This window comes from Caretta caretta, chromosome 19 (assembly GCF_965140235.1).
Source record: "Caretta caretta isolate rCarCar2 chromosome 19, rCarCar1.hap1, whole genome shotgun sequence".
NCBI lineage: Eukaryota > Metazoa > Chordata > Testudines > Cheloniidae > Caretta > Caretta caretta.
In genome coordinates, this window is record NC_134224.1 from 10,145,285 (window position 1) to 10,171,468 (window position 26,184).

At 44.2% G+C, this 26,184-nt stretch overlaps 1 protein-coding gene across 5 annotated transcripts in view; it reads left to right on the forward strand.

Moving 5' to 3' along the window:
• Positions 1 to 8,559, forward strand: part of RPS6KA1 (ribosomal protein S6 kinase A1) — a 67,973-nt gene extending 59,414 nt beyond the window's left edge. For all 5 annotated transcript variants that reach the window (XM_048825926.2, XM_048825928.2, XM_075121337.1 and 2 more), the window contains 12 exons: positions 162 to 250; positions 485 to 549; positions 1,774 to 1,876; positions 2,235 to 2,362; positions 3,390 to 3,515; positions 4,032 to 4,121; positions 4,875 to 5,033; positions 5,269 to 5,430; positions 6,202 to 6,278; positions 6,438 to 6,555; positions 6,956 to 7,093; positions 7,489 to 8,559. In XM_048825926.2, the coding sequence (XP_048681883.1) occupies positions 162 to 250; positions 485 to 549; positions 1,774 to 1,876; positions 2,235 to 2,362; positions 3,390 to 3,515; positions 4,032 to 4,121; positions 4,875 to 5,033; positions 5,269 to 5,430; positions 6,202 to 6,278; positions 6,438 to 6,555; positions 6,956 to 7,093; positions 7,489 to 7,611 (1,378 nt within the window). In that variant the 3' untranslated portion in view covers positions 7,612 to 8,559. The remainder of the gene's footprint in view (positions 1 to 161; positions 251 to 484; positions 550 to 1,773; positions 1,877 to 2,234; positions 2,363 to 3,389; positions 3,516 to 4,031; positions 4,122 to 4,874; positions 5,034 to 5,268; positions 5,431 to 6,201; positions 6,279 to 6,437; positions 6,556 to 6,955; positions 7,094 to 7,488) is intronic.
• Positions 8,560 to 26,184: the final 17,625 nt, after the last annotated feature.

Below are 26,184 nucleotides of genomic sequence, written 5' to 3' on the forward strand. Positions count from 1 at the left end.
TTACAGAGGGCACAGTGTTAAAATACTGAGCGAAAAACTGACTCTCTCTCTCATACGTCAAGGGAAGACGTGGGAAGCTAGGTGGCAGAGGAGCTGCAGTCAGCGCCTGTTTGTTTGTTTTACTTACTCATAGTTAATTGCACAATTTCTCTTCTTTCCAGAGCAAAGCTGGGCATGCCTCAGTTCCTGAGCTCCGAAGCACAGAGTCTCCTGCGAGCCCTTTTCAAAAGAAATCCAGCCAACAGATTAGGTAAGACATCTGGTATTACATTGTTTCTGGGAGCACCAGGTGCAACATCTTGGCTCCTGTTGTCCAAGTAGGTCAGATACATTTGGATTTTGGCTAGGTTCTCCCGCATATCTCAGTACAGCTTGATTCCCACTAATACCCAGTCACATTGCACAGTGGATTTTTGCCTTGCTTATTTTGTTAGCAGTGGAGTGGGTATATAGCACTAAATCCAGAGTGATGTCTGTCTTCCAGGTTCTGGTACAGATGGGGCAGAAGAGATAAAGCGTCACCCTTTCTACTCCACCATTGACTGGAATGTGAGTATTGAACCTTTCTTTGCTTAGATATTGGATTCTACATGCTCTCAAACTTGCATACCAATGAAGGGGAGAGGCATGAGTCACTTGACTGACTTAGCTCTGCAATAATACAGATGCTTATAGAGTGACCGGCAGTCAACAGGCTGTGTCCTATTGTTCATCAGCTGTCAGAGTCCTTCCCCAAACCAGTGTTTGCACAAAAGGAACGGGAGTCACCTGGATGGCTGAAGTAGGAAACTGAACAGAAATCATGTTTGTCACGGCAAATACCCTACATGTGTGAATTCAGATCAAAATGAGATCATCCGTCTCTTGCAGTGGAAGGATGTGGAAGCTAATCTGGGATTTAGCAGGAGAGGGATGGCCTCGGAGGTATTGGAAAATATCCTTGAGGGACAGGAATCTTTGGAAGGAATGGATCTACAGTTGGAAAGACAGAAACTGTCCTAATAGAATAATATCTGGCTGAAGCGATTGGGCCAGGATGGTTTGGTGACTAAGACTGGAACTCAGTTTCCTGCTTTACCACAGGCTTCCTGTGTAACTTTGAGCAAGTCACGTGATCTCTTGGCACCTGTGTTCCCCATCTCTACTCCTGTACCTTGGAGAGGTCGTCTGAGGACTGGCCAGTTAGTGCTTGAGGCATTCGGATACTGTGGTGATGGAGGCTATAGAAGACCTAGAAATGCTTTAGAACAGACCTCCCATGATGCTGGGATAGGGAACCTCTCAAACTATCTTCAAGTAGCAATTCAGAAAGGCTGTGGGAAGGAAAAAACTCCCTGCCAGGAATTCCTCTAGCTGTTCCTAGATGTAGGTTTCAGGCCCAGCATCTGATGCCAGAGTGAGCAGAGAAGACGCAGCAGACCCTGGTGGCATAAACTAGTTCCTGGATAGCTGGCTTCTTGGCACCCTGGAGATACAAGGTGTTTTGGCTCTTGGGTAGCAGATGCCTAGGGAGGAGAAATACTGCAAGCTTCTGCCACAGAAGTGACTCAACAGCTCCATGGAAGGGCCTTCCAATGAGAGACTTAAACTCTGACTGAGCTATAATTCTTCACTATGCTACCAAGCAATTTCCAGCTTGTAAAGTTTCCTCCTCATGACTTCTCATTCCTGGTAAATCCATCCCCTTAGGGTGTTTGGGAATGTCTGACAATTGGGACACCTCCCTGTCAGGGATGGTTTGCTGAATGGCATCCTTGGCGTTCTGTTTTGCAGAAGCTATATCGCAGGGAGATCAAACCACCTTTCAAGCCTGCAGTGGCACGACCAGATGACACCTTTTATTTTGACACAGAGTTCACCTCTCGTACGCCGAAAGGTTTGTGTGCACCCCAGTAAACAGGAAATTGGTACTGGATGCTCTGGCTGTATAAACACACAGTACTGGGGTGAGGCGTATTACACTGACTCCTATTCCAGCAGGACTAGGCCTGTCCTCACTGTAAAATGAGGAACACTGACTTCAGAGGGTTACAGCTCTCGACAAGGAGTAGGTGGTGCAGAAGTAAAATCTGCAGGGGGCTCTCATGGGTCAATGGTCTATTCAGCTGTGGAATAATATGCGGTGTGGCTACTGTCTAGTACTATGGAGTATCCATAACTCTTAGTATGCGAGGGGTAAATTGTCAGCTACTGGCAGGCTGCTGCAGGACCACTCTTTTTCTGACTTATTCCAGACTCCCCCGGAATTCCCCCGAGCGCGGGGGCCCATCAGCTCTTCCGAGGGTTCAGTTTTGTGGCAACTGGATTGATGGAGGACGGCATGGTCAAACCTACCCAGGCACCTCTGCATTCTGTGGTACAGGTAAGGGGACCAGACCAAGGAAAGACCTATCTTAAACTGCAGTGGTAATTCCAGAAGCCTGGCGTGGCTCAGCCAGACGATGAGGGCTGATAAGTGACAGCCTGGCTGAAGCCTGAGGGCAAGGCTTTTTCCTGTGGAAAAGGAGGGATTTCCTCTTGCAAACTCCCTGAGCAGTTCCCCGGTGGATTCCAGATATGTGTATGAATTTGTTCAATAGCTTAGCCAGGCTGTGGATGTGAACAAGAGGAAGGGCAGGGGAGAAAAGGCAGCTCTTGATCACCTATTACAAATGAAGAGACCTAGCCTATAGTGGGCCAAGGTAAAGTCACCACATAACCTCCTGTGGCGAGATTACTAGAGATCAGACTTCAACATGCTACAAGATCAAAAATCCTGGAAGGTTTGACCCAATCGTGCATGTTTACGCACAGGACCAGAGGATTCATATCCTGCTGGGGCAAGCTCAACCCTTCATCCTGCAGCGGCAAGTCAGTTGAGTCGATGCAGCTTGCCATATGTGGGTCTTTCGGATGAAATGGCCTATGATTTTTCAAAGGGTTTAAGGCAGTTATGTGCCCAGATTTCATTGAAATTAAATAGGATTTAGATGCCTAGCTCCCTTAGGGACCTTTGAAAATTACAGCCTTAAAGACCAAGGTCCTTTCGGCTTTGCTTGAATGCTGAAGATCCTGTGACTCTTTCCGTAACTTCCCCGGGCTGGTGAACTGTTCAGCCAAGAACACCAGGGCACTGCCCCAACTCTGTGCCATGTGGCTGCTGTCCCCCACCTTAGAGGTGGCTGCATTTCAGTGGGTGGTAGCTCTGGGCTGAAAGGCACTCTAGAAATGTGGTTTGCATTTGCCCTTCTTTCTTATTCTCCCTGCCAAGGACAGGGAGAGTAAGAAGCTGTGTGATACAGCGGGTAGTAGTCAGTCAGTCCATCCTCCATTTTGTTGGTGTACTGTGGTGTTTCCCTAAACTAACACTTTTTTTTCCTTGTTTCATGTCTCCATTCATCCCACTGTAGCAGCTGCATGGCAAGAGCCTCCAGTTTAATGAAGGCTACGTAGTGAGGGAGACGATCGGTGTGGGCTCCTATTCAGTGTGTAAACGCTGCATTCATAAATCCACCAACATGGAATATGCCGTCAAGGTTTGTAGTCTGCCATCTCTCGCTCATGTGCACTCCCACACTCAGGTTTCCTTTTTACTCTAGTAACAGCCTCTGAAAATAAAACGGAGTGAAGTGCCGTTGTCCCTGCAGCTCTGTACAATCCTGCAAGAAGCCAGGCTGGATTTCTGGGCTGGGGGTCCTGGGTCCAACAGAAGTGACATTCTGTTCCAGGAGAGGGAAGTTTGGTACCATACATGACTTCTCAGTAATTGCACTTGTGTGTTGGGCTTTAGGGATTCCATCGAGTGCTTCTTGGCCTGAACAAAGGCTGATGTGGTGCCCCATGTGATCATGGGGATGTATAACTGACAGTAAAATGAGTTGTTCTGGAAATCAAGACAGCAGGAGGTGGGGAGTGGAAATAATTTTAGAATCTCAAACCTGGCTAAATTCTGCCGTGCTCCACCTGTTGTTTCTCCATGCACACAGCTCTGTCCTACCTGCCTTGCAGAAGGACCCCAGTCCTGGCTAACACTTACCTGTGTTCTCCTGCAGATCATTGATAAGAGTAAACGAGACCCTTCTGAGGAGATGGAGATCCTCCTGCGGTACGGGCAGCACCCAAACATCATCACACTGAAAGATGTGAGTGTAACCGTGTTGAACTTGCACCGAAGCAGAGATGTTGTCTCTGAAAGCACAGGCAGGCCTGCCTGCTGAGGCTGAAGCTGTTGCTCCTGAGAACCCCCCAGTAGAATGGTGGCAGGTCTGGGGAGGTGTCAGAGCTCCCCAGCAATGTGCTGGGGGAGATGGAGGGTTTCTGTAGAGCTTGTGGTAGAAGTACTAACGGCCTGCTTTGGAAACATCCCATTGGATGTGCACTGTGGGTTTCTGATACCACCTGATTGCTACAAGTCCTAGCTCAGAGCGGCTGTCTCTCTCAAGCTATAGCTTGGTTCACCATACACAGCTACTTTCCCTTGAAGTATCACTGAATTTCTTAGTGCGCCCAGCGGCTGTGGTGTCATCAGGTCTTCCAGCAGTGAGCAGCGCTTCTTTGGTCCATGCTCCATTCCTTACCTGATCCCAGGCAGAGTGCACACAGCATTAAACCAGCCTGTTCCCCCAGCACTGCCTGGTAACAAAGGCTGCGTAGAGGAGTCCCTCCACTTGTGAATCAAAACTTGGCTCTGCTTCAGCTTTTTAAAGAGCTTGTGAAAGTCCCCTCCAACTAGATCTGCATGAGACTAAACAGCACATAATACATGCAGGAAATGACTTTAATATGGCCACAGGGTGCGTGGCTGTAGGTAACTCTGCCCCCAGGACGGACGTGTGTGTGTGTGAGAGAGATCATTATTGTTTTAGGGACTAACCCCAGCATGACTGCTTTGGCAGGTGTATGATGACGGGAAGCATGTCTTCCTGGTGACTGAGCTGATGAGAGGAGGGGAGCTGCTGGACAGGATCCTCAGACAGAAGTGTTTCTCTGAGCGGGAGGCCAGTTCTGTGCTGCACACGATCTGTAAAACTGTAGAGTATCTGCATTCTCAAGGGGTGAGTACGGGAGGCTGAGATGCTGACCGGTCCCTGCGCAATCAAGTGGAAAGCAGGCGGGCACAGGGCTACTATCCTGCCCCTTCTCCAGGAAGTAGCTGCCTGTTCGGATACATTTCAGTCTTGAGACAGGCCAGGCATGAAATCTAAGACTGTGCTATTCGCTTCACCTGCAGCCTTGAGTGCAGCTGCCAGAGGTGTGTGACAGCAGCACCTGCTGTTGTTTACTTCACAGGTAGTTCATCGAGACTTGAAACCCAGCAACATTCTCTACGTGGATGAGTCTGGAAACCCAGAGAGCATTCGCATTTGTGACTTTGGCTTTGCCAAGCAGCTGAGAGCTGAGAATGGCCTTCTCATGACCCCTTGCTACACTGCAAACTTCGTGGCCCCTGAGGTAAGCGGCTCATGACCTGAAACTCTCGCTGTCCTCCATCAGGCTGTGGTTCTCTGCCAACATTAGTTACCTGCTGAAATGTTGGCCAGGGCTAGCTCTGGTACACTCTGCCAGCAGGGCCCACTTTGGGGAGCAGGCAAAAGCGGAAATACTCTCCCAGTATGAAACTAACTGAGGCAAGTTCTGGGACTAGGTTTCATACCCTCCTGCTTCTTTTCTTTCCTACCCTCTATCTATTGCCTCCTCGTGAAGTATTGGCACAATTCAAACCCAAATGATTCTGTCAACTCCCTTTCCTAGTCTAGAAGTTGCCCCCTGATTTATTTCTGTCTCCTGCAATCTCTGGGTTCCTTAACAGACTTGCTGTATTGGTGGGGCTTTAGAAGCAGTGACCCTCCATTTCAGGACTGGGTGGGTCGCTGGCTTGCAAACAAGCCCCTCATTTAGGGGGCTGAAAAGCCAGTGTACTGGCCACCTAATTCAATGAGTATATCTAGGTGTCAGAGAACTGGCTTCCCAGGAGAATTAATATGCAGAGTGTGATTCTGTTCGTGCCTGATTCTTTTCCATGGCTATTTTGACATGCCTGAGATGTTTCCTCTTCAGCCATGGAACCAAAGCCAAGCTGAGTCCCAGCCTTCAGCCCCTGACCCTGACAGAGCCGTAGAAAAGTCCGGCACGCAGGCAAAGGGGTCAAACCGATGCTCATTGCCTCACAGAGCAGGAACTCTGAGAGAAACTGACATCTTTCTCTTGGCTTATTCTGCATAGGTACTAAAACGTCAAGGCTACGATGAGGGATGTGACATCTGGAGTTTAGGGATACTCCTCTATACGATGTTGGCAGGGTAAGTACCTGCTGCGTTTACCCATTGACGGCATCTGTGGGTATATTGCTCATGGGTGTGCCCTGCTGCAGAGGCCGTATTGCCCTTCTTGGCTATCACTCACTCAGATTTCAGTTCTGCTCGGTTAGAAGAGGAACCTGCAAATTTTCTGTTTTTCAGATACACTCCTTTTGCAAATGGGCCCAGTGACACCCCAGAGGACATCTTGAGCCGAATAGGCGGGGGGAAGTTCACTCTCAAAGGAGGAAATTGGGACACGGTTTCTGAGGCAGCCAAGGTAGGGTCTGGTACCTGCATTAAGTCTGTAGCTCAGGTCAAGTAAGGACAGCTGCTGTGCAGCCTGTTTAAAATAAACCTCCCTACTGCTTTCACTTTTTCTTCCCGCACCATTTGGGTTCAGTAGCTCCCATCTCACATGCACGTTTCCCTCCAAAACAGGGGCAGCGGTGCCTCTGTAGGGCACTTCAGCATTTTGCAATTAGTGCTGGCATGCAATACCAATCTATAGTGGCCCATCCGTGGCCATTGAGGCTCAGCCCCATCTTTTGTGACCAGGCTGATAGCCGCTATTCCCCAGGATAACGAATTTCTAAGTCTGGCCTTTGAATGAGATGAACCTCTCTCCGATGGGTTTGCACCACCTTTCTGAAGTCTAATTCTCTGAATGCTTGCTCCAGGATCTGGTAACAAAGATGCTCCATATTGACCCTCACCAGCGCCTGACAGCCAAACAAGTTCTGCAGCATCCCTGGATAACGCAGAAGGATAGGTTACCCCAGAGCCAGCTGAGTCACCAGGATGTACAGCTTGTAAAGGTACGCATTGTGGGGCTGTGCCTGGCCTGTGGTGCATTCAGCAGTGCCCTCTTGCTCCATCACCACCTCTGGGTAGCAGGTAAAGCAGACTCAAGGTGTGGGGGGTAGGGTGATCAGGACAGAACATCTGCTGCCAGGGCAAAGGAATGATCTGGGGGAAGTTGCAGTGGGAGGGGAATGGTTAGTAAGTACAAGGCAGAAACTGACTCCTGCAGGCCACAGAAAGACTTCTGATAATCTCTCTCCTAAAAAGAAACCAGTTTCTCATATGATGGCCAGCCTACCATGAAGTAATTTTCAGTAGGGTACAAAGATATTTCTGCCTCCCAGCTATTATTGGTGGATGCAGTCCCGTGACAATTCAGTGACTTCTTTTTTTCATTCTTTTCTCCAAGGGAGCCATGGTTGCAACATACTCTGCATTAAACCGCTCCAAGCCAAGCCCCCAGCTGAAGCCCATTGAGTCATCCATTCTGGCACAGAGGCGGGTGAAGAAGCTCCCCTCCACCTCACTGTAGTAGGAAGCCTGGGCAGTCCATGCCATCGCTGTGCAGTGCTGTCACTCCTGACATTGCACAAGCTGCTGAAGATGGGAAGCAGGGAAACAGGCAGGAAAACAACGTGTGAAAGGAAGCCCATTTGCAAACTGTCTTCCTCCAAACCATGTCAAGGCCAAGTGCCTTTTTCCTTCTGAAAGACTAGCTCTTCTCTTTGTGGACTCGCCTGTCCTGATAGAAGTTCACTGTAAAACCTTTTTTTAAAAAGTGTAAATTGATACAATTTTTAAAGGGATCCATTTGTGTATATGAGGACTAGAATATATAATCTGTGTAATGATGTCACGAAAGAGCAAATCTGATTTGTCTTTTCCTGTGAAGGGCCAGACCTTGGTTCTAGACACATCACCTTTCACGGCTGATTTGGGGTTCAGGGCTGGTGCAGCTGGAAGTCTGACCCTTTTTTTTTTCTCCCCCCCCTCAAACTTTTTGTACCCTCCCCAATGTCAAACTAGCAGCTGTTCTTTCCAGAACCACCTATTAGAGAAGTCGCGGCATTTTTGTGTACAGTTTGTAAAACCAGTTCTTAAATTTCAACCTGTAGGTTTTGGTTTCCCCCACATGGCTGCTGTAAGAGAGCATAAGCCATTTTAAGCACCTACTTGGTTAAACTGTCCCAGATACCTGCAGGGTCTGGACCATTCCTCCTCTTTCCCCCAGCATTCATTCAGGATTCTGTTGGATGAACAGATGCTGATGGGGAAGAAATATTCTCTTTTGTGAAGTCAAGTCTTTCTGGGTTGGCTTTGGTTTCTTTCTTTTTTATTCCTGTTTCACTTAGCACCATCCAGGAATCCATGATGCAAAGCAAAATCTTTTTCTTTTTTATTTTTTAATTTAATTTTGTTCTATGGCTGGTAACTCAGGGTTTCTGTCTGAACTTTATAATAAACATGTCATTCAGTTGAAGTTATTTTACTGGCTGAATGTTCACCCATCCCTTTAGCTACAGAATAAGCTATGCTAGTCACTGCTCCTCTCTTTTAAAATGGGGATGATGGTATTTGCCTGCCTTTTGTAAAGCGTTTTGACATCTACAGATGAAAAGCTGTGTGTATAAATGCATTTCTTCTCCCCAGGTGTCTCAGTGGTGGGGGAACTCAGTGCTGCTAACAGCTAAATTATGCCATCTTCACTCAAGTTTAGAACTCACTCTGCAACTGAAATCGTTAGGATTAATTGTGGAATAAGGCACTAATCAAGATTTAAGGATGGCAGAATCTGGCCTGTAGAGGGGAAACTCTTATTTACAGGAACTAAATATCACAATCTTAATAGAAATCAGCCCTCAGAGACTACAGTAACTCCTCACTTAAAGTTGCATTTTTCGGGAATATAACTACAACGTTAAGTGAAATAATGTTAAACGAATCCAATTTTCCCATAAGATTTAATGTAAATGCGGGGGGTTAGGTTCCAAGGAAATTTTTGGGGGGAAGACAAAAGGCATTATGTATTGTACTGTACTGTGTGTGGGAAGTGCCCCTGGCTTATCCCACACAGGCACAGCCTGCTGCAGGCAAGGACACTAGGAAGCACCTTCGCAGCAGCAATGGCAGCTTACCCGGAGAAGAACAGGCACCGACTTTGCCGGGGGATGCTCCAGGCCCGCCTCTTCCCACCCCCACTCCACCTCCTCTCTGGAGCACGCTGCATCCCCACTCCTTCCCCCCCTCCTCGCCCCCGAAAGTCCTAAGCGCCTCCAAACAGCTGTTTGGTGGCACTTAGGACTTTCTGAGAGGGAGGGGGAGGAGTGGAGATGCAGCACTTCCACACTCCTCCCCCTCCCTCCCAGAAAGTCCTAAGCGCTGCCAAACAGCTGTTTGGCGGTGGGGGAAGCACTGAGAGGGAGGGGGAGGAGGCAGAGAAAAGGAAATAGTGTGATACTCCCTTGTAAAGTTGCTGCTCTTCCACAAAATCTTACAAGCAATGGACAGAGCAGGCAGCCAAATGACATTATAAGGGAGCACTGCACAACTTTAAACGAGCATGTTCCCTAATTGAGCAGTGATGTAACTTTGAAACAACATGAAGCGGGAGGACGTTAAGTGTGGAGTTACTGTACTTCTAGCCCTGTTCATCTGAACTTTTTGAGTCCTTCTGAACCCTTAGATATTGTAGTATTGAGACCTAGATTCCTAGCTGCCTTGTATATCCTGGGTGCCTCCCTCCCGTGTGTGTGTGTGTCTGTGTGGATCTTCAGTGAGAGGAACTGGGGAAATCTTGAAATAACTGTACAAGGATGTTATAAGGATGGCTTCCAGGACTGAACTGAGCAACTCTCTTCAGTGTGACAGGTTTCAGAGTAGCAGCCATGTTAGTCTGTATTCGCAAAAAGAAAAGGAGTACTTGTGGTACCTTAGAGACTAACAAATTTATTTGAGCATAAGCTTTCGTGAGCTACAGCTCACTTCATCGGATGCATCCGATAAAGTGAGCTGTAGCTCACGAAAGCTTATGCTCAAATAAATTTGTTAGTCTCTAAGGTGCCACAAGTACTCCTTTTCTCTTCAGTGTGTGAATCTCAGCTGTATTTACTGCTCTTGAGAGCAGAGAAGTGTCAACTTTCCTTGGTTTGCCCCAGTAGACTCTCTAATGGGAGTCCTCCAATTTAAAAGTTTCCTTTTCCTTGCAGCAATCCAACAGCACAAGTATCTTTCTCCCTTCAGTTACTCTGAATAGCCCCTCCCACTTGCCATCTACTCTGAAGCCTTGCTGTTGAGATGTCCACTCGCTATTCCCAGCAACACAGGTCCATCTATTAGGGTATGCCTACATGGGGAAATTGACCAGCATAGCTATAGTAAAATAATTATTCTTCCATTGCTATGTCATTTTAACTCCCCCATACTTTGGAAGTTGGAAGCAGAATAATTAATCTGGAGTAAGAGTTTTACAATGGCATGACTACAGTGAAATAGTCATTCTGCTCTAGCTATGCTGGTCAATTTCCCTGCGTAAACAGAACTGACTTTCCTCAGGGACATCAGAAGACTTAAGCAGTGAGGTCAATGGAGTTGTGCCTGCTTGAATCTGGCCTTGATCCATAGTTTAGTGGCGGGTGGTTTGGGTCCTTTGCATGTAACGGCTTCTTTAAAAATTCTTTTCCCTTCTGGTTTGTCTCAGGTCTGGCACACGCTGGTATGGTGTCTCTTGTATCCATGCCAACAAGGCTGCCTTATGTTACTACTCCTCCTCCTCTGTGCATCAACGTCTGTGTCAATACAAATGTGTTCAGAGTTAGGAATCAGATAAACTGTTTGGCGCATGGGGCCGCTCACCTTGAACTTTTGGTATGTTGCCCAAACTGTTAGCTGTAGACCGTATCAATTTATTGACAACAAGAGATTGAAGCATAAATGTTCTTGGAATGTAGAGGATACTTCCCAGCCAACTTTGGGGTTGAAACTTTCCATTCTAACCAGCTTGAACGTGTTTGAAATGCTGCTCATATTCACCACTTGCAGTGAGCCTCAGAACAACATGGAGGGTCTGGAGCAGGTCTAGAAACCAATATTTGTCCTGCTTGAAAGGTGGTCTAACAATCACAATTTCATAAGGTCATCACATATGCACTCTGATACAATAGTTATTTAAACAGGATGGACACCTAAGCCCTCACAGAATCCTCCCCACAGAGGTACTGTTGTATTCATTTAGATGGAATATGGGGGCTAAAGGTGTTAACATAACCCATTCGCTGTCCAACATTTAAATAGTGTTAAACAAGGTTCAGGGTTTGGTATACAGAGACATCAGCCACCTTTAGACATGGAAAGATACAGAAAAGGAAAAACCGCATTTGAAATGTGAAGTATTAAGTAAGGCTTTCAATTTTGACAACATTTCTTGTTCCCATTCCTTTTCCCTTTAGCTGGAGAGAATTTTAGAAGGACAACCCCCTTTGTCTGACAGCCTCTTAGACTTATTAAAGATGGTAATAACTGTCCTTTTGGGGAAAAAAGAGAAGAAGTTAGTTCAGATGAGCTGGAACAGTTCTTGAAGTCCAATCCCATTTCCTCCCAGCTGGTGCTGGGATCTAGCTGGACCTTGTAAGGCTGGCAATGCTATATCTGGGTCCCTCTCTCTGGTCTGGTCAGAACCGCTCAGGATTAGGATGACGAAGGTCCGGGGTCCCAGGAGATGGTGGGAGTGACAGCATGATGGAGAAGCTCATTTTACTTTCCTCCATCTGTTCTTCTGTATTGTGCCCCAAAATCTTTCTATAAGGACCTACAAAGGAAATGGTGGGTAGAATAGCCCATTGCCTCATTATTTTGTCATCAAATAAGCCTAATATCCAACACCCCACTTTTGGTTCATTAATTTGGTTCAGCCCCACATCTTGTTTTTACCCAGCATGATTTCAGCATAGTCCTGGAGTTATATCAACATGGCCTCTCTTGTTTGCAATGATTTAGTCCCTGTCTGTTTCTTTTGCACCCGTTTATAACATTCATTACTGAAAACAACTTGACCTACTTTCCATCAACACTTGTTAAAGTTATCCTACCATCTTATAAACGTCTTACAATTGAGCTTTCAATTACAGAAAATTTGTAGGCCCAATTGTCACAACAGTACTCGAGTCAATCCTACTGGCCTGATGGCTAAAAAGTAGTGGTATCCCACCAATTTTGGGATAATGGTATATACAGCAATGGGTATTCAGTATGTGCAAGGAGTATCACTTAAGGTAGCTGAGGATACTCTACTATGCACTGCCTAACTTGTATATGCAAATCCTCCACAATAATACTGAATTTACTTAACTGCCTTGCTAACTTGATTCCAAAGTACTTTTTGTATATCTCATAGAATCATAGAATATCAGGGTTGGAAGGGACCTCAGGAGGTCATCTAGTCCAACCCCCTGCTCAAAGCAGGACCAATCCCCAATTAAATCATCCCAGCCAGGGCTTTGTCAAGCCTGACGTTAAAAACTTCTAAGGAAGGAGATTCTACCACCTCCCTAGGTAACGCATTCCAGTGTTTCACCACCTTCCTAGTGAAAAAGTTTTTCCTAATATCCAACCTAAACCTCCCCCACTGCAACTTGAGACCATTACTCCTTGTCCTGTCCTCTTCTACCACTGAGAATAGTCTAGAACCATCCTCTCTGGAACCACCTCTCAGGTAGTTGAAAGCAGCTATCAAATCCCCCCTCATTCTTCTCTTCTGCAGACTAAACAATCCCAGTTCCCTCAGCCTCTCCTCATAAGTCATGTGTTCCAGACCCCTAATCATTTTTGTTGCCCTTCGCTGGACTCTGTCCAATTTATCCACATCCTTCTTGTAGTGTGGGGCCCAAAACTGGACACAGTACTCCAGATGAGGCCTCACCAATGTCGAATAGAGGGGGACGATCACTTCCCTCGATCTGCTCGCTATGCCCCTACTTATACATCCCAAAATGCCATTGGCCTTCTTGGCAACAAGGGCACACTGCTGACTCATATCCAGCTTCTCATCCACTGTCACCCCTAGGTCCTTTTCCGCAGAACTGCTGCCTAGCCATTCGGTCCCTAGTCTGTAGCTGTGCATTGGGTTCTTCCGTCCTAAGTGCAGGACCCTGCACTTATCCTTATTGAACCTCATCAGATTTCTCAGCTCCATACCCCTTGAAACTTAGATTCTTCTTCGAGTTTCCTCTGCATATTCCCACTCGTGGGACATGTGCTGGCCATTGTTGTTGAATGATGCAGCCTTCTACTAGTAGTGCCTGATCCATTGCTTGCATGCCCCTCTCTTCCCCCAACTCTGTGTCTGAACGTGTTCTGAGGGAGTGGTTATACAAGGTGGCACAGCAGGTGTGGCCGCCTCAGTTGTTTCCAGCAGCTACCACAGACAGATGAGAGCCTTCAGGATTCAAGATCCTTATTGATTGACATAAGTGCCTTGCTTCTGTCTGTAAATAGATTATTATAGTGTTAGGTTTAGCTGTTAAGGGAATGGCAGATCTAAAGAGCAAGCAGCACAGATTCAAGTGATGTGCATCGTGTCTTGCAGTTTTTCCAGCCTCATGCTTAGAGTGTCCCTCTATAAAGATCTTTTCTCGATGCACTCTCTCTGGGACATTTACACTTCGAGCTAAGAAGGAGAGGCAGAACTAACTTCAGGCCCTCCTTTTACAAGAATCATTGTTGGCAAAAAAAAAAAAAAAAAAAAACCAGAACCAAGAGCTATAAGACTCCAGACAAGAAAAACAAAAGAGCTGGTTTGGCTCAGAAACCTTTCGGTTCCAAGAAGTCGTCCTCGTCAAAGTCTTCAGCATTGACACCAAAGTTGAGATCAGAGATATCTGATTACAAACACATCTGACTCTATTCCAAGAAGGGATCTGTTGTTGAAGGAAAGGCGTATGAACAATTCTTGAACTATGTCTGAATCCTCTATAGAACTGAGGCCTTTAGTTCCAAGAAGAAGAAAGACAAGACCAAGCATCTTTCTGGGCCTGGCATTCTCTCTTATTCAGGGGACTCACTGGATCTTTCAAATCATGGTGCACCAAGGTGCACATCTGGTAACAAGGTTTGTGGAACCAGCATGAGTGTCATCTGTGTAGCAACATCCTGGAGTTAAGAGCAATATGGTTAGCACTAAAATCTTTCCTACCTCAAGTCAAGGAATGTGTGGTGCAGGTGGCAACAGACAATTTGACGGCAATATATTATATAAACAAACAAGGAGCATGCTTTTTCCAGCTTTACAGGGAGGCAATGAGACTCTGGGAGTGGTGTATTACTCACCAAGTTTATGCAATTGGTCTTCATATAACAGGATCCCTCAATCAGATAACAGATCAAATGCACAAATGATCCTTGAAAGTCACTGTAATCAGGGAAATTTTTGCTCTCTGGGACATTCCAAATACAGATCTCTTTGCCACAATATTCAACACAAAATGTCCTCTTTTTCTTAATTTTATTTTTTATTCAAGGGCAGGTGGGGACCTATACACTTTGATGGATGCTTTCCTCCTCAACTGGGGTACAGATCTGATGTATGCCTTCCCACCTTCGTCCCTTAATTCGGACAGATATAAGGAAGGTCAGACAGGCTGATTCTGATTGCTTCTGCGTGGTTGAGACAGCATTGGTACACCGACTTACTCCTTCTGTCAAAGAAAACATCAAAGTATTCCCACTGCCCCTGACCTGCTCTGACAGCAGCAGAGGAGGATGGATGACCAGGATCCATCTTCACTACACCTAGAGCCTGGGTAATAGGTCTTTGCCGGAAATAGAGAAATCTTTCTCGGAGGATGTACAACATGTATTACTAACTGCAAGAAGACTGTTTACTAGAAAATGTTAGAAGTTGAAATGGAAAAGATTTGTCTCTAGGTGGTGGTTATAAGGATTGTAGCTCCGTTAGCTTTTCTACAATCCGTTTTCGAGTACTTGTTATTGAAGGACAAAAGTTTGTGGTGTCACGGAGGGTATATTTAGCCACAATAGCAACGGTTCATACACCTATAGATGGTAAATCAGTAGCCTCCCATCAGCCTGTTAAGAGATCTATGAAAGGTGCACTCAATCTGTATCCTGCAGCTGAAAAATGCTGTTCCTTCCTGGAAGTTAAACTTAGTGTTTTTACAATGTGTTTCACCCCCATTTGAGCCACTATCTAATTGTTTTCTGTTTTACCTTTCAATTAAGGCTGCTTTTATCATAGTAATAATATCCACAAGGAGGGTTAATGAATTTCATGCCTTGATGGCTGACTGCCCCCTCCCCCATTTATAGTTTTCCATAAAGACAAAGAAGTTCTTTATCCTCACTCACTGTTTATACCAAATGTAATTTTGAAATTTCATGTTAACCAACCTGTTAGTCTGCCAGTGTATTTTTTTTCCAAACAGCATTCAAATAGGCATTAAGCAAAATCACATTGTTTGCATGCTGAAAGAGTGTTATCATTCTGTTTAGGCAGAACTAAGGATTTGAGATTATCACACACATTGTTTCTCATAGGTGGGTAACGGCAAAGGGAATCCCATTTTGCTACCAAGTGTGCACGTCAGACTTGTACTGACTCTTATGTGTTAGATACTGCAGCGAAGGCAGCTGCTCTGCTTGACAGATTGGTTCAGCAGTCTTTGCTCAGTTAGGACTCCTTACCTGCCATCCAGTCTTCTTACATACTTCTGACTAACCTATCCCAAGCATGGGAATATGGAGAGGACAGTTGAAGAAGAAATGAAGGTTACTTACCTGTAACTGAGGTTCTTCAAAATGGACTTTGCATATTCACAGGCCTCCCCCTCCTTCCCCTCTTCAGTGGAGTCCAGTCTACTCATGGTTCTGCATTAGTGGGGAGGGAACTGAGGCAGCAACCACTGCTGTGCCCCCTTTTGTAGCTGTGCCTTCAGGATGTGCTCCAACCCTGAGGGTTGGGGACGAGAGGGATGACTGAGCAACTGATTAGGTTTTGCTAATAGAAGGCTGAACGGGTCAGTGCATATCCCAAGAGTGTGAATATATAGTCTGTCTCAAAGAACCTTGGTTACAGGTAAGTAACTTTCATTTAGTTTACATTGGACAGGCTGATCAAGTCTTAATTATCTTGACCAAAAGCAGGGAAAGGTTGAAGTGATTTTTCCCTTTATTACATGGTTCCTGGTGAAAGGTTAAGTCTATACTGGTTCCCTTAAGTTCAGGATGGTGAGCTCTGAGCTTACTTGCAGAAGATCCAGCTGTAGGTTTCTACAAGGGTCTGTGACTGCCCTTGTACCTATCCTTCCGTGGGTGTTAATGCCACAAGAGATTGGGGTTGATCTCCTAGATGATCAAATGGTGCATTTAATTTCTTCACACATGAGGAAATGTCTCCCTGGAGACTTCTTGCTCTATGATTTTATATGCTTAGTTGCAACCCAGTGGTGTTTAAAATTTGCTTCTGTTGTCAGTGTGTGAGGGAGGAGGGCTTTAGAAGTCGCAGCCTCTTGTCTCTTATATCTGGGTCCAGCTGGAATGACCCTGTGCAGCAGTATTGTGCAAATCCATAAACAACTAAACTGGAAAGAATGTTAGTGAGCTTTTTTTTTTTTTCATAAGATGTATTTGTACTGGATCAGTTAGTCGATCTAGTCCAGCATCCTGCCTCTGGCCGGGGTTAGGCACCTGCTCTTTCACAGAAAAGGCAGAAAGCCAGGGGTTTGGAGCTGGGGGGTAGGCATTTTCTTCCTGACTGCCATTGGCTTCAGGTGGCCTTGGAAAAGTCACTTAACCACTGCAGACAAGTTTCTCTCTCCTTAAATACGAGCGGGCAATACTTTCCTTCCTTTCGTAAAGCGCTCTGATAGTGATGAATGACAAATGCTTACTTGTGAGGGAGGTGGGTGGTTGCTTTCTTAGTCATTTAACATGATTAACCTTAACCTAAAAAAAAGGACTAGACACTTCAACAGGTAACATTACTGTTACCATGAGGACACACTGTTTGTTGCTACTGTTGGCTGAGCGCATTGCACATACCGGGGCTCCTTGTTTTTCTCCACACAAGCTTTCTGTTTTCCATCCCCCTCTATTTCAAGGACTCCCTGCAACACCCTTTCCCCTATACCAGGGGCTCTGTTGCTTTGCCTCCCTCCCTCCCCCCCCCCCCCCCATTTCTTTTCTTTCTCTCTTGGAGATAAGTTATTCAGGGTATCAACATTTTAAAACTATTGGAAGGATCATCAGAGCTAAGAAGGGTGGCAGGAGTAATCTTTGATCTGGAGACAATTAGAGGTGGCTGAAGTCGCTGGGTCTGCACAACAAGTGCTAGGAGCTCCATATGTCCTTCTTTTGCCACCTGCCAGTTTTCCAGATTTCACCAAAATCAATAGGGTTCTGTCCATTCATTCACATGTAGATCATTCCCTGACATTTTGGAATTGCTGGAGGCAGTGTTCAAAAGTTATCACGTTACAGACAAGCAGATGCCATCGAGTATAAGACCTCACTTTGCTCTGGCAGCAAAAGCCAGGATAAGCCCTTGAAAAGAGATTAAACCCTCCTATTTCAGGGCATAAATCAGCCACTAACTGTCTGTGATTGGGAAGAAACTTCCCCACTGGGTAGATTATTTTATAACTGCACTATATATAGGATTCCTTATGCCTTCCTCTTAAGGATATGGTACTGCACCTAGTCAAACAGGAAACCAGACTAGAAATGTATTTAATTGTCTATGCCTGCAAAGGTTAATGTTCATAATTATCCAGCCAAAATTATTAGTTTTAAAAAGTCATTTTTTCAGCAGTCTCATGAGTTCAGTGAATTTCAGAGGCTAACTGTAAATTTTTTTCATTTTTTTCCTTCTAAATTTACCACAATTTGATTTACTGGAGTGTCCCCTCCAATCACAGAGTGTGAATTGCACAAGACCATTCTCACCTATTTTACATTTATCAACAACTTTCTAGTTTTCTCAGCATGTACTTGTATTTCAAAATAAAACAAATAACAAATCAGAAGAATAAGTATGTCTGACTTGTGTGTACCAGCACCCTCTTGTGGCCAAAATATCCAGTATATTACGCTCTTTTTCAGGGAATAGAGAGAGTCCTTTTAGTTCAGGGACATGTTTGATTTTGTGTGTGGATTACTGTATTGCCTAGATGTAATTTGATTCTTTCCAATTTGATTCTTTCTTTTTAAAACAAATGTTTTAATAGAATTTTAACAGATTTCTCCATCAGGGGTGTATGGGAACTAGATGATGCCTACATTTCTATAGGACAATGAGTTCTAGCTTCAGTGAATTCTGAATAAAACCTTCCTTCACCCTTCTAAAGCTGGAGCTGCTATTTCGTGCCTCTGGTTATTAAAATACCAAGATGTCTTGATTAATGACCATAGCTAACTTGTTGCCTTCCTCCTTCCGTTACATTGGAACAGCAGCTATTAATGCTAACTCCATTCTGGGAAGAGATTCCCTCCACCTCTAAAAATGTTTTGAAGATAAATGGTCATGTAAAAAGTAGGTCTATCAATTAATCGCCATTAACTCACGCGATTAACTTGAAAAAATTAAATGCAATTAAAAAAATTAATCGTGATTAATCACACTGTTAAAAAATAGAATACCAATTGAAATTTATTAAATATTTTTGATGTTTTTCTACATTTTCAAATATATTGATTTCTATTACAACACAGAATACAAAGTATACAGTGCTCACTTATTTTGTATTAAATATTTGCACTGTAAAAATGATAAAAGAAATAGTATTTTTCAATTCACCTTATACAAGTACTGTAGTACAGTGGTTCTCAAACTTTTGTTCTGGTGACCCCTTTCACACAGCAAGCCTCTGTGTGAGACCCCCCCCCTTATAAATTAAAAAACACCTTTTTTTAATATTTAACACTATTATAAATGCTGGAGGCGAAACGGGATTTGGGGTGGAGGCTAACCGCTCGCGACCCCCCCCACATAACCGTGCGACCTCCTGAGGGGTCATGACCCCCAGTTTGAGACCCCCTACTGTAGTGCAATCTCTATTGTGAAAGTGCAACTTACAAATGTAGATTTTTTTGTTGTTGCATAACTGCACTCAAAAACAATGTAAAACTTTAGAGCCTACAAATCCACTCAGTCCTACTTCTTGTTCAGCCAATCGCGAAGACAAACAAGTTTGTTTACATTTACGGGAGATACTGCTGCCTGCTTCTTATTTACAATGCCACCTGAAAGTGAGAACAGGCGTTCGCATGGCACTTTTGTAGCCGGTGTTGCAAGGTATTTACATGCGAGATATGCTAAACATTCGTATGCCCCTTCATGCTTCAGCCACCATTCCGGAGGACATGCTTCCATGCTGATGATGATCGTTAAAAAAATAGTGCATTAATTAAATTTGTGTCTGAAGTCTTTGGGGGAGAATTGTATGTCCCCTGCTCTGTTTAACCTGCATTCTGCTGTATATTTCATGTTATAGCAGTCTCGGACGATGACCCAGCACATGTTGTTTGATTACAAACACTGTCACTGCAGATTTGACAAAATGCAAAGAAGGTGCCCATATGAGATTTCTAAAAATGCTATATAGCACTTGACCCAAGGATCTGAAGTGCTGTCCAGAATCTAAGAGGGATGAGATGTGGAGCATGGACTATAAGGTGGATAGAAAGCTGGCTAGACTGTTGGGCTAGTGATCAACGGGTAGTGATCAATGGCTCCATGTCTAATTGGCAGCCGGTATCAAGTGGAGTGCCCCAAGGGTCAGTCCTGGGGCTGGTTTTGTTCAATATCTTCATAAATGATCTGGAAGATGGTGTGGATTGCACCCTCAGCAAGTTTGCAGATGACACTAAACTAGGAGGAGAGATAGATACGCTGCAAGGTAGGGATAGGATACAGAGGGACCTAGACAAATTGGAGGATTGGGCCAAAAGAAATCTGATGAGGTTCAACAAGGACAAGTGCAGAGTCTGCACTTAGGATGGAAGAATCCAATGCACCGCTACAGACTAGGGACAGAATGGCTCAGCAGCAGTTCTGCAGAAAAGGACCTAGGGATTACAGTGGACAAGAAGCTGGTTATGAGTCAACAGTGTACCCTTGTTGCCAAGAAGGCCAATGGCATTTTGGGATGTATAAGTAGGGGCATTGCCAGCAGATCGAGGGACGTGATCGTTCCCCTCTATTCGACATTGGTGAGGCCTCATCTGGAGTACTGTGTCCAGTTTTGGGCCCCACACTACAAGAAGGATGTGGAAAAATTGGAAAGAGTCCAGCGGAAGGCAACAAAAATGATTAGGGGACTGGAACACATGAGTTATGAGGAGAGGCTGAGGGAACTGGGGATGTTTAGTATACGGAAGAGAAGAATGAGGGGGGATTTGATAGCTGCTTTTAACTACCTGAAAGGGGGTTCCAAAGAGGATGGCTCTAGACTGTTCTCAGTGGTAGCAGATGACAGGACAAGGAGTAATGGTCTCAAGTTGCAGTGGGGGAGATTTAGGTTGGATATTAGTAAAAACTTTTTCACTAGGAGGGTGGTGAAACACTGGAATGCATTACCTAGGGAGGTGGTGGAATCTCCTTCCTTAGATATTTTTAAGGTCAGGCTTGACAAAGCCCTTGCTGGGATGATTTAATTGGGGATTGGTCCTGCTTTGAGCAGGGGGTTGGACGAGATGACCTCCTGAGGTCCCTTCCAACCCTGATATTCTATGATTCTATGCTTTCAGAAGCCTTAAAAGAGCAACACTCAGATGCAGAAACTACAGAACCCGAACTACCAAAAAAGAAAATCAACCTTCTGCTGGTGGCATCTGACTCAGATAATGAAAATGAACGTGCATCATTCCACTCAGCTTTGGATTGTTATCGAGCAGAACCTGTCGTCAGCATGGATGCATATCCTCTGGAATGGTGGTTGAAGCATGAAGGGACATATGAATCTTTAGTGCATCTGGCATGTAAATATCTTGCCACACCGGTTACAACAGTGCCATGCGAATGCCTGTTCTTGCTTGCAGGTGACATTGTAAACAAGAAGCAGGCAACATTATCTCCTGCAAATGTAAACAAACTTGTTTGTCTGAGCAATTCGCTGAAGTAGGACTGAGTGGACTTGTAGGCACTAAAGTTTTACATTGTTTTATTTTTGAATGCAGTTATTTTTCTGTAAATAATTCCACATTCGTAAGTTCAACTTTCATGATAGAGATTGCGCTACAGTACTTATTAGGTGAATTGAAAATACTATTTCTTTTGTTTTTACAGTGCAAATATTTGTAATCAAAAATAAAGTTAAAGTGAGTACTGTACACTTTGTATTCTGTGTTGTAATTGAAATCAATATATTTGAAAATGTAGAAAACATCCAAAAATCTTTAAATAAATGGTATTCTATTATTGTTTAACAGTGCAATTAATTGTGCAATTGCGATTAATTTTTTAATTGCAATGAATTTTTTTAATCACTTGACAGGCCTAACTGTAATCATCCCAACTCTAAGCAAATATTTTTACAGAAGACAGGACTAACTTCTCCAAGAAGTAAGGAGATTGATAGATGTACTAAAGGAGATATCCCTTCAGCTCAGGTCTGACGCACCAATCAAAGGAAGGTGTTCAGCTCCTTGGCATTGCCTCCACTCATAAGCCTTCTGGCTTTCTCAGCCTCTCTCCTCTGTCAAAAGGTTCTTCACAAAGTGAACCAGTCTGCTAGCACCTGGAATGACACTGCAAAAATATACCTGTTTGTTGGACTAGCTTCCAGTGGGGGGAACGTCAGTGAGAGGTTCTTGGGTGAAGAGTCAAAGAATCTCAGTAGAGACTGGGAAGGTTTGTCACGCAATCCTGACTGGGGCCTTTGGTTTATATTACAAGGTCAATATCTGACCTTCACAGCAGGGGACCTGGTTAGTGTATTCACTCTGCATCACCCTGGCAGTGTCATAAGTCAGGGAAACATCTTGATTTGAAGAGCAAGAGGGTTCATTTATGAATCAATAGTTCTCCAAGAAGTAGATCGCTCTTCTCCAAGAATGAGTTCTTAACAAGCTCCTTTTGGATGAGGTTTGTTTGGGAACAGAACAGTCCTACTTAGAAATCTGCTATGCTGGTAGGGTGGGGCAGACAGGGCTGCAAAAGAAAAGTCAAATCATCCACATCCTCTCATGGTGGCCAAAGATTATCCCAAAATACAAACCCAAACCCTGGATCTGAGCATCTTTTGGGATGGTTTGGATATGGATTAAGATCCCTGTTTTGCAGCCTGTGGCCATTAGATTTTATTAACCATCTCTAGTTGGCCAACATGCCTTCTAGGTTTCAGAGGAACAGCCGTGTTAGTCTGTATTCGCAAAAAGAAAAGGAGTACTTGTGGCACCTTAGAGACTAACCAATTTATTTGAGCATGAGCTTTCGTGAGCTACAGCTCACTTCATCAGATGATGAAACCTTCTAGGTTTCCCAGTGGAGAAAGCACAACACTACTCACCATAAACAAGACCAAGATGAAATATATTCAGGAGCTTGAAAAAGTAGAAGTGAGGGAGAGTGCTAATTACACAAAGCCCTTCCACATTTGTATCTTATTAAACAAACCCAAATGCTTGTGTGATGTGTACCTCAAATGCTGTCTTGCTTTTAAACAGCAGATGGTGTTGCAAACCTACAACAGGTGGAAATTCTTCAGCTTAATATAAGAGATCAGAAGTAACAGAAATTTCTCTTTTCCCCAGGGTAGGTTCATTCATTAGGCAAACAGCAGGTTGGTCATCTACTTGAATATTTACAACAGAAGAAAAAAGGCAGAAAACAGCTTTTGAGCCACACATATTAGGATGAATGAAAGCAATTTTGGCTTGAATCATTCTGATTATAATGGAAAGAACCCAGCTAAGGTAATTCTCTGTTAGCATCACTGGAATAGAGATGGGATGGGTAAAACAGATTTAGGTGTTTGCTACATAATATAAATATTTACTAATAATAGTCCAGGACTGTGTATATATTTCTAATATTTGGTAGACTTAAGTCATCAGTTGATCAATTTTTGAGGTTGGTTTATTTATTTTGCACCAACAAAACCAGGTAAAGTTAAGTTGACTAGTTTTAGATTCCAAAATGGCTATATTCTTCTGGCTATGCTTGGATGGATACAAATAATTCCTCCTGCATCCAAGTAAGAATCTCACACACAAGCAGTTTTCCTATAAGGGAGTTACATAACCATCCAGCTTGAATCTGATCTCACAGTGGTTAACACCAATGCATCTTTGTTGACGTTAGTAGAGCTAGTTCAGATTTGCAGGGGTCCAAATGAGAGCAGAATTGTGGCTTGTCTCTTGTAATCATCCTTTGCTTAGATGTTCCTAATCTTTATTGCAACTTTGAAGAAATACTTTGAATGCTACTTTGTTTAAACAGTAGTAGCTGTTGTTGCTGGAGAGTTGATATCCTGAACTGGATTTATTACTGATTTCAAGCCTAAGATTCTACTCTCTCTGTCCAATGAAGTTTAAGGAGATTTAAAAAATCCACTCTGAAGTAAAATAAAATCAAAATGTCCCCTTCCCCCCCACCTCTTTCCCCTACTCCCAAATCCTATTTAAAGGATGGGGCAAGGATGTTTAAACAATAACTGGGTTTCTCTCCTTGTGGCAGGGCAGATTTAACCAGACCCGCCTACTAGTTCCAGTTCCCAGGTTTGAACACTCTCTGATCGGTGCTGGGTACGCTTCTAATTACGAAAGCAATTCCCATGGATACCACAAAGAATTGTCTTTACTGGAGGAGATGATCCCAGCAGGGAAAATGTTGAAGGAAAATTGTTCAACACATTCTGGAAGAGATTCCAAAAGTTTTGGCGGGTGGAAAAGAAAAATGTTCTTGGTGTAATTGCACCGCAACCCACAAATCTGTGAGATGCATGCAAATGGAGATGCATGTAGTGGTTCAGGTTCTCATCCCAGTTACAAGAGTATAAAACAGAGTGACTATTGACTTCACAGCTGCTACTTCAAAATTTACACTAGTGTTCCAAAGTGGAATTTGGCAGGCTCGCTATCTGTGCCCAAAACACAACAAAAAAACAACAACAAAAAAGTGTTTTACTTTTCAAGAATGCTAGAGAGAGGGTTTATTTCCTTAAAAGCAGTATTAAGGATGAGGCAGCAATCTCTACTCACAACAAGGCACTGCCTGGGAGTCGAGCAACCTAGCTTCTATTACTGGCTCTCTTGCTGACTTTCTCTGTAACCTTTGGCAAGTCACTTCCTCTCTGAGGTGCTTTGAAGTTTGAGATCTATGAATTGACAGAACTATTACATTTTATTTGTAAATTAAAGTTTAAAAGGCATTTAAGCTAAAAATATCTTCTGCTAAGGAAAGAAAGGGAGAAAAAATACTGTTTCTAAATCAACTACTGTTAAATGCAGAAAAAGTAACATAAAGATGTACACATCTAAAATCCTCTCAGCTGTAACTGTTCAACAGCAATTCTGTGACTTTCAAGTGTAGAGGGGAAGGACATTTTAATGTTTTTATTTATATAGATGAATAAAAATAAGAGGGGAAACTAAGAAAATGCTGGGGTGGAAGATTTCTAAAAATCTTCCAGTCAGCCATAGAACACTCATAAATGTATTAACTTCACTGATTACTTTTATCGCCAGTTGAAAGCCCTTGACACTTTTAAATATGTTTTAATGTTTCTAACTAGCATACATCTATAGCATAAAGAGACTGCAGCACTATGAGAGTAGATTTCTCTCTCTCTCTCACCCACAACACCTGCTCCCTTTCCCTCCCCCACCCTTCCAGCTGTCTGTCTGTCTCATTTGTGTCAATTAGAGATTCAATGCTGCCTGATTTAATTGGCATGACTCTCCCCTCAGATAGAAACCTAACTGGAGACAGGGCACTAGGCAGCTCTCCACAGACTGCCTGACCAGGTAAAGTGTCTCCAAATAGCTGCTGCTGATGGTTGAGTGAATGACAGTTCAGCTGGTTCTGCAGATGGGATGGCTGGAACTTGATGTAGAGTATGACACAATTACCTGTTAGTATCATCCTCTATGAATCAGAGTGGAAAGGTCAATGGCCCTCTAATAGTGACCACAATCTCTTGCTGATGTCATCTGAAAGCTTGGGAGAGTGGGTAGATGTGACTGATTAAAAGATCTGTGGAACTGTGCACCCACCTTGGACTCACTCTGATCTTTAAATGAGGTGTAATCCTCCCCTGCTTTGTAGCCGGATGCTCATTATCACAGCTATGGTTTTAGCCTAATAGTAGGGCCCAATCCTGTGTCCACTGAAGGCAGTAGCAAAGATTCCATCAACATTGCTGGTGCAGGATAAGGCCCTTATTGTTGAGATGCAGTTGCTATCAGCCCAGCTCACCGTAAGCGCAAAGTAAATGGTGATTGGGGTCATTTGTACCATACAAGCCTGCAATTCATGCAGTGACCCTGTCTCCCTCTTGGGCAGCAGGACTGGAAGGCAAGACAGCTTCCCACCTCTCTCTCTGACAAGAGGACCATCTGAGGTAAATTCATCCAACTTTCCCCTCTGCCTTTTGATGGTTTGGGGCCGCGTGCTTGCATGTACCTGATAAATTGTAGGCTGATCTAGCTATCTCACACATACTTGGGCACAAATGGTGGGACACTCTTCCCCCCTCCACCCCCCCAAGACCTGTGTAGGCCTGGGTACAAGGGTGCTAATGTTAAGAATGGCACTACTAGCTAGTAAGTTTGGCTTCATGATTTATGGAAGACCTAAACAGTAACTGGACAGTCAGGTGTCACCAGCTGCAAAGACTGGATCGCTCCATGAGTTGCTGAGTTCATGTGGAATCCCCAAGCAGTTACCTGCAAATCTACCCCTCTATTTTACTGCAATATAAAAGACTGGGATGGATAGCACTTCTTAGTTGCAACTGTCCATTGCTTTTAGGGTGTGGTGATGTCCTAACCCAGTCCTGGCTTATAGAATCATAGAACATCAGGGTTGGAAGGGATCTCGGGAGGTCATCTCGTCCAACCCCCCGCTCAAAGCAGGACCAATCCCTAACTAAATCAT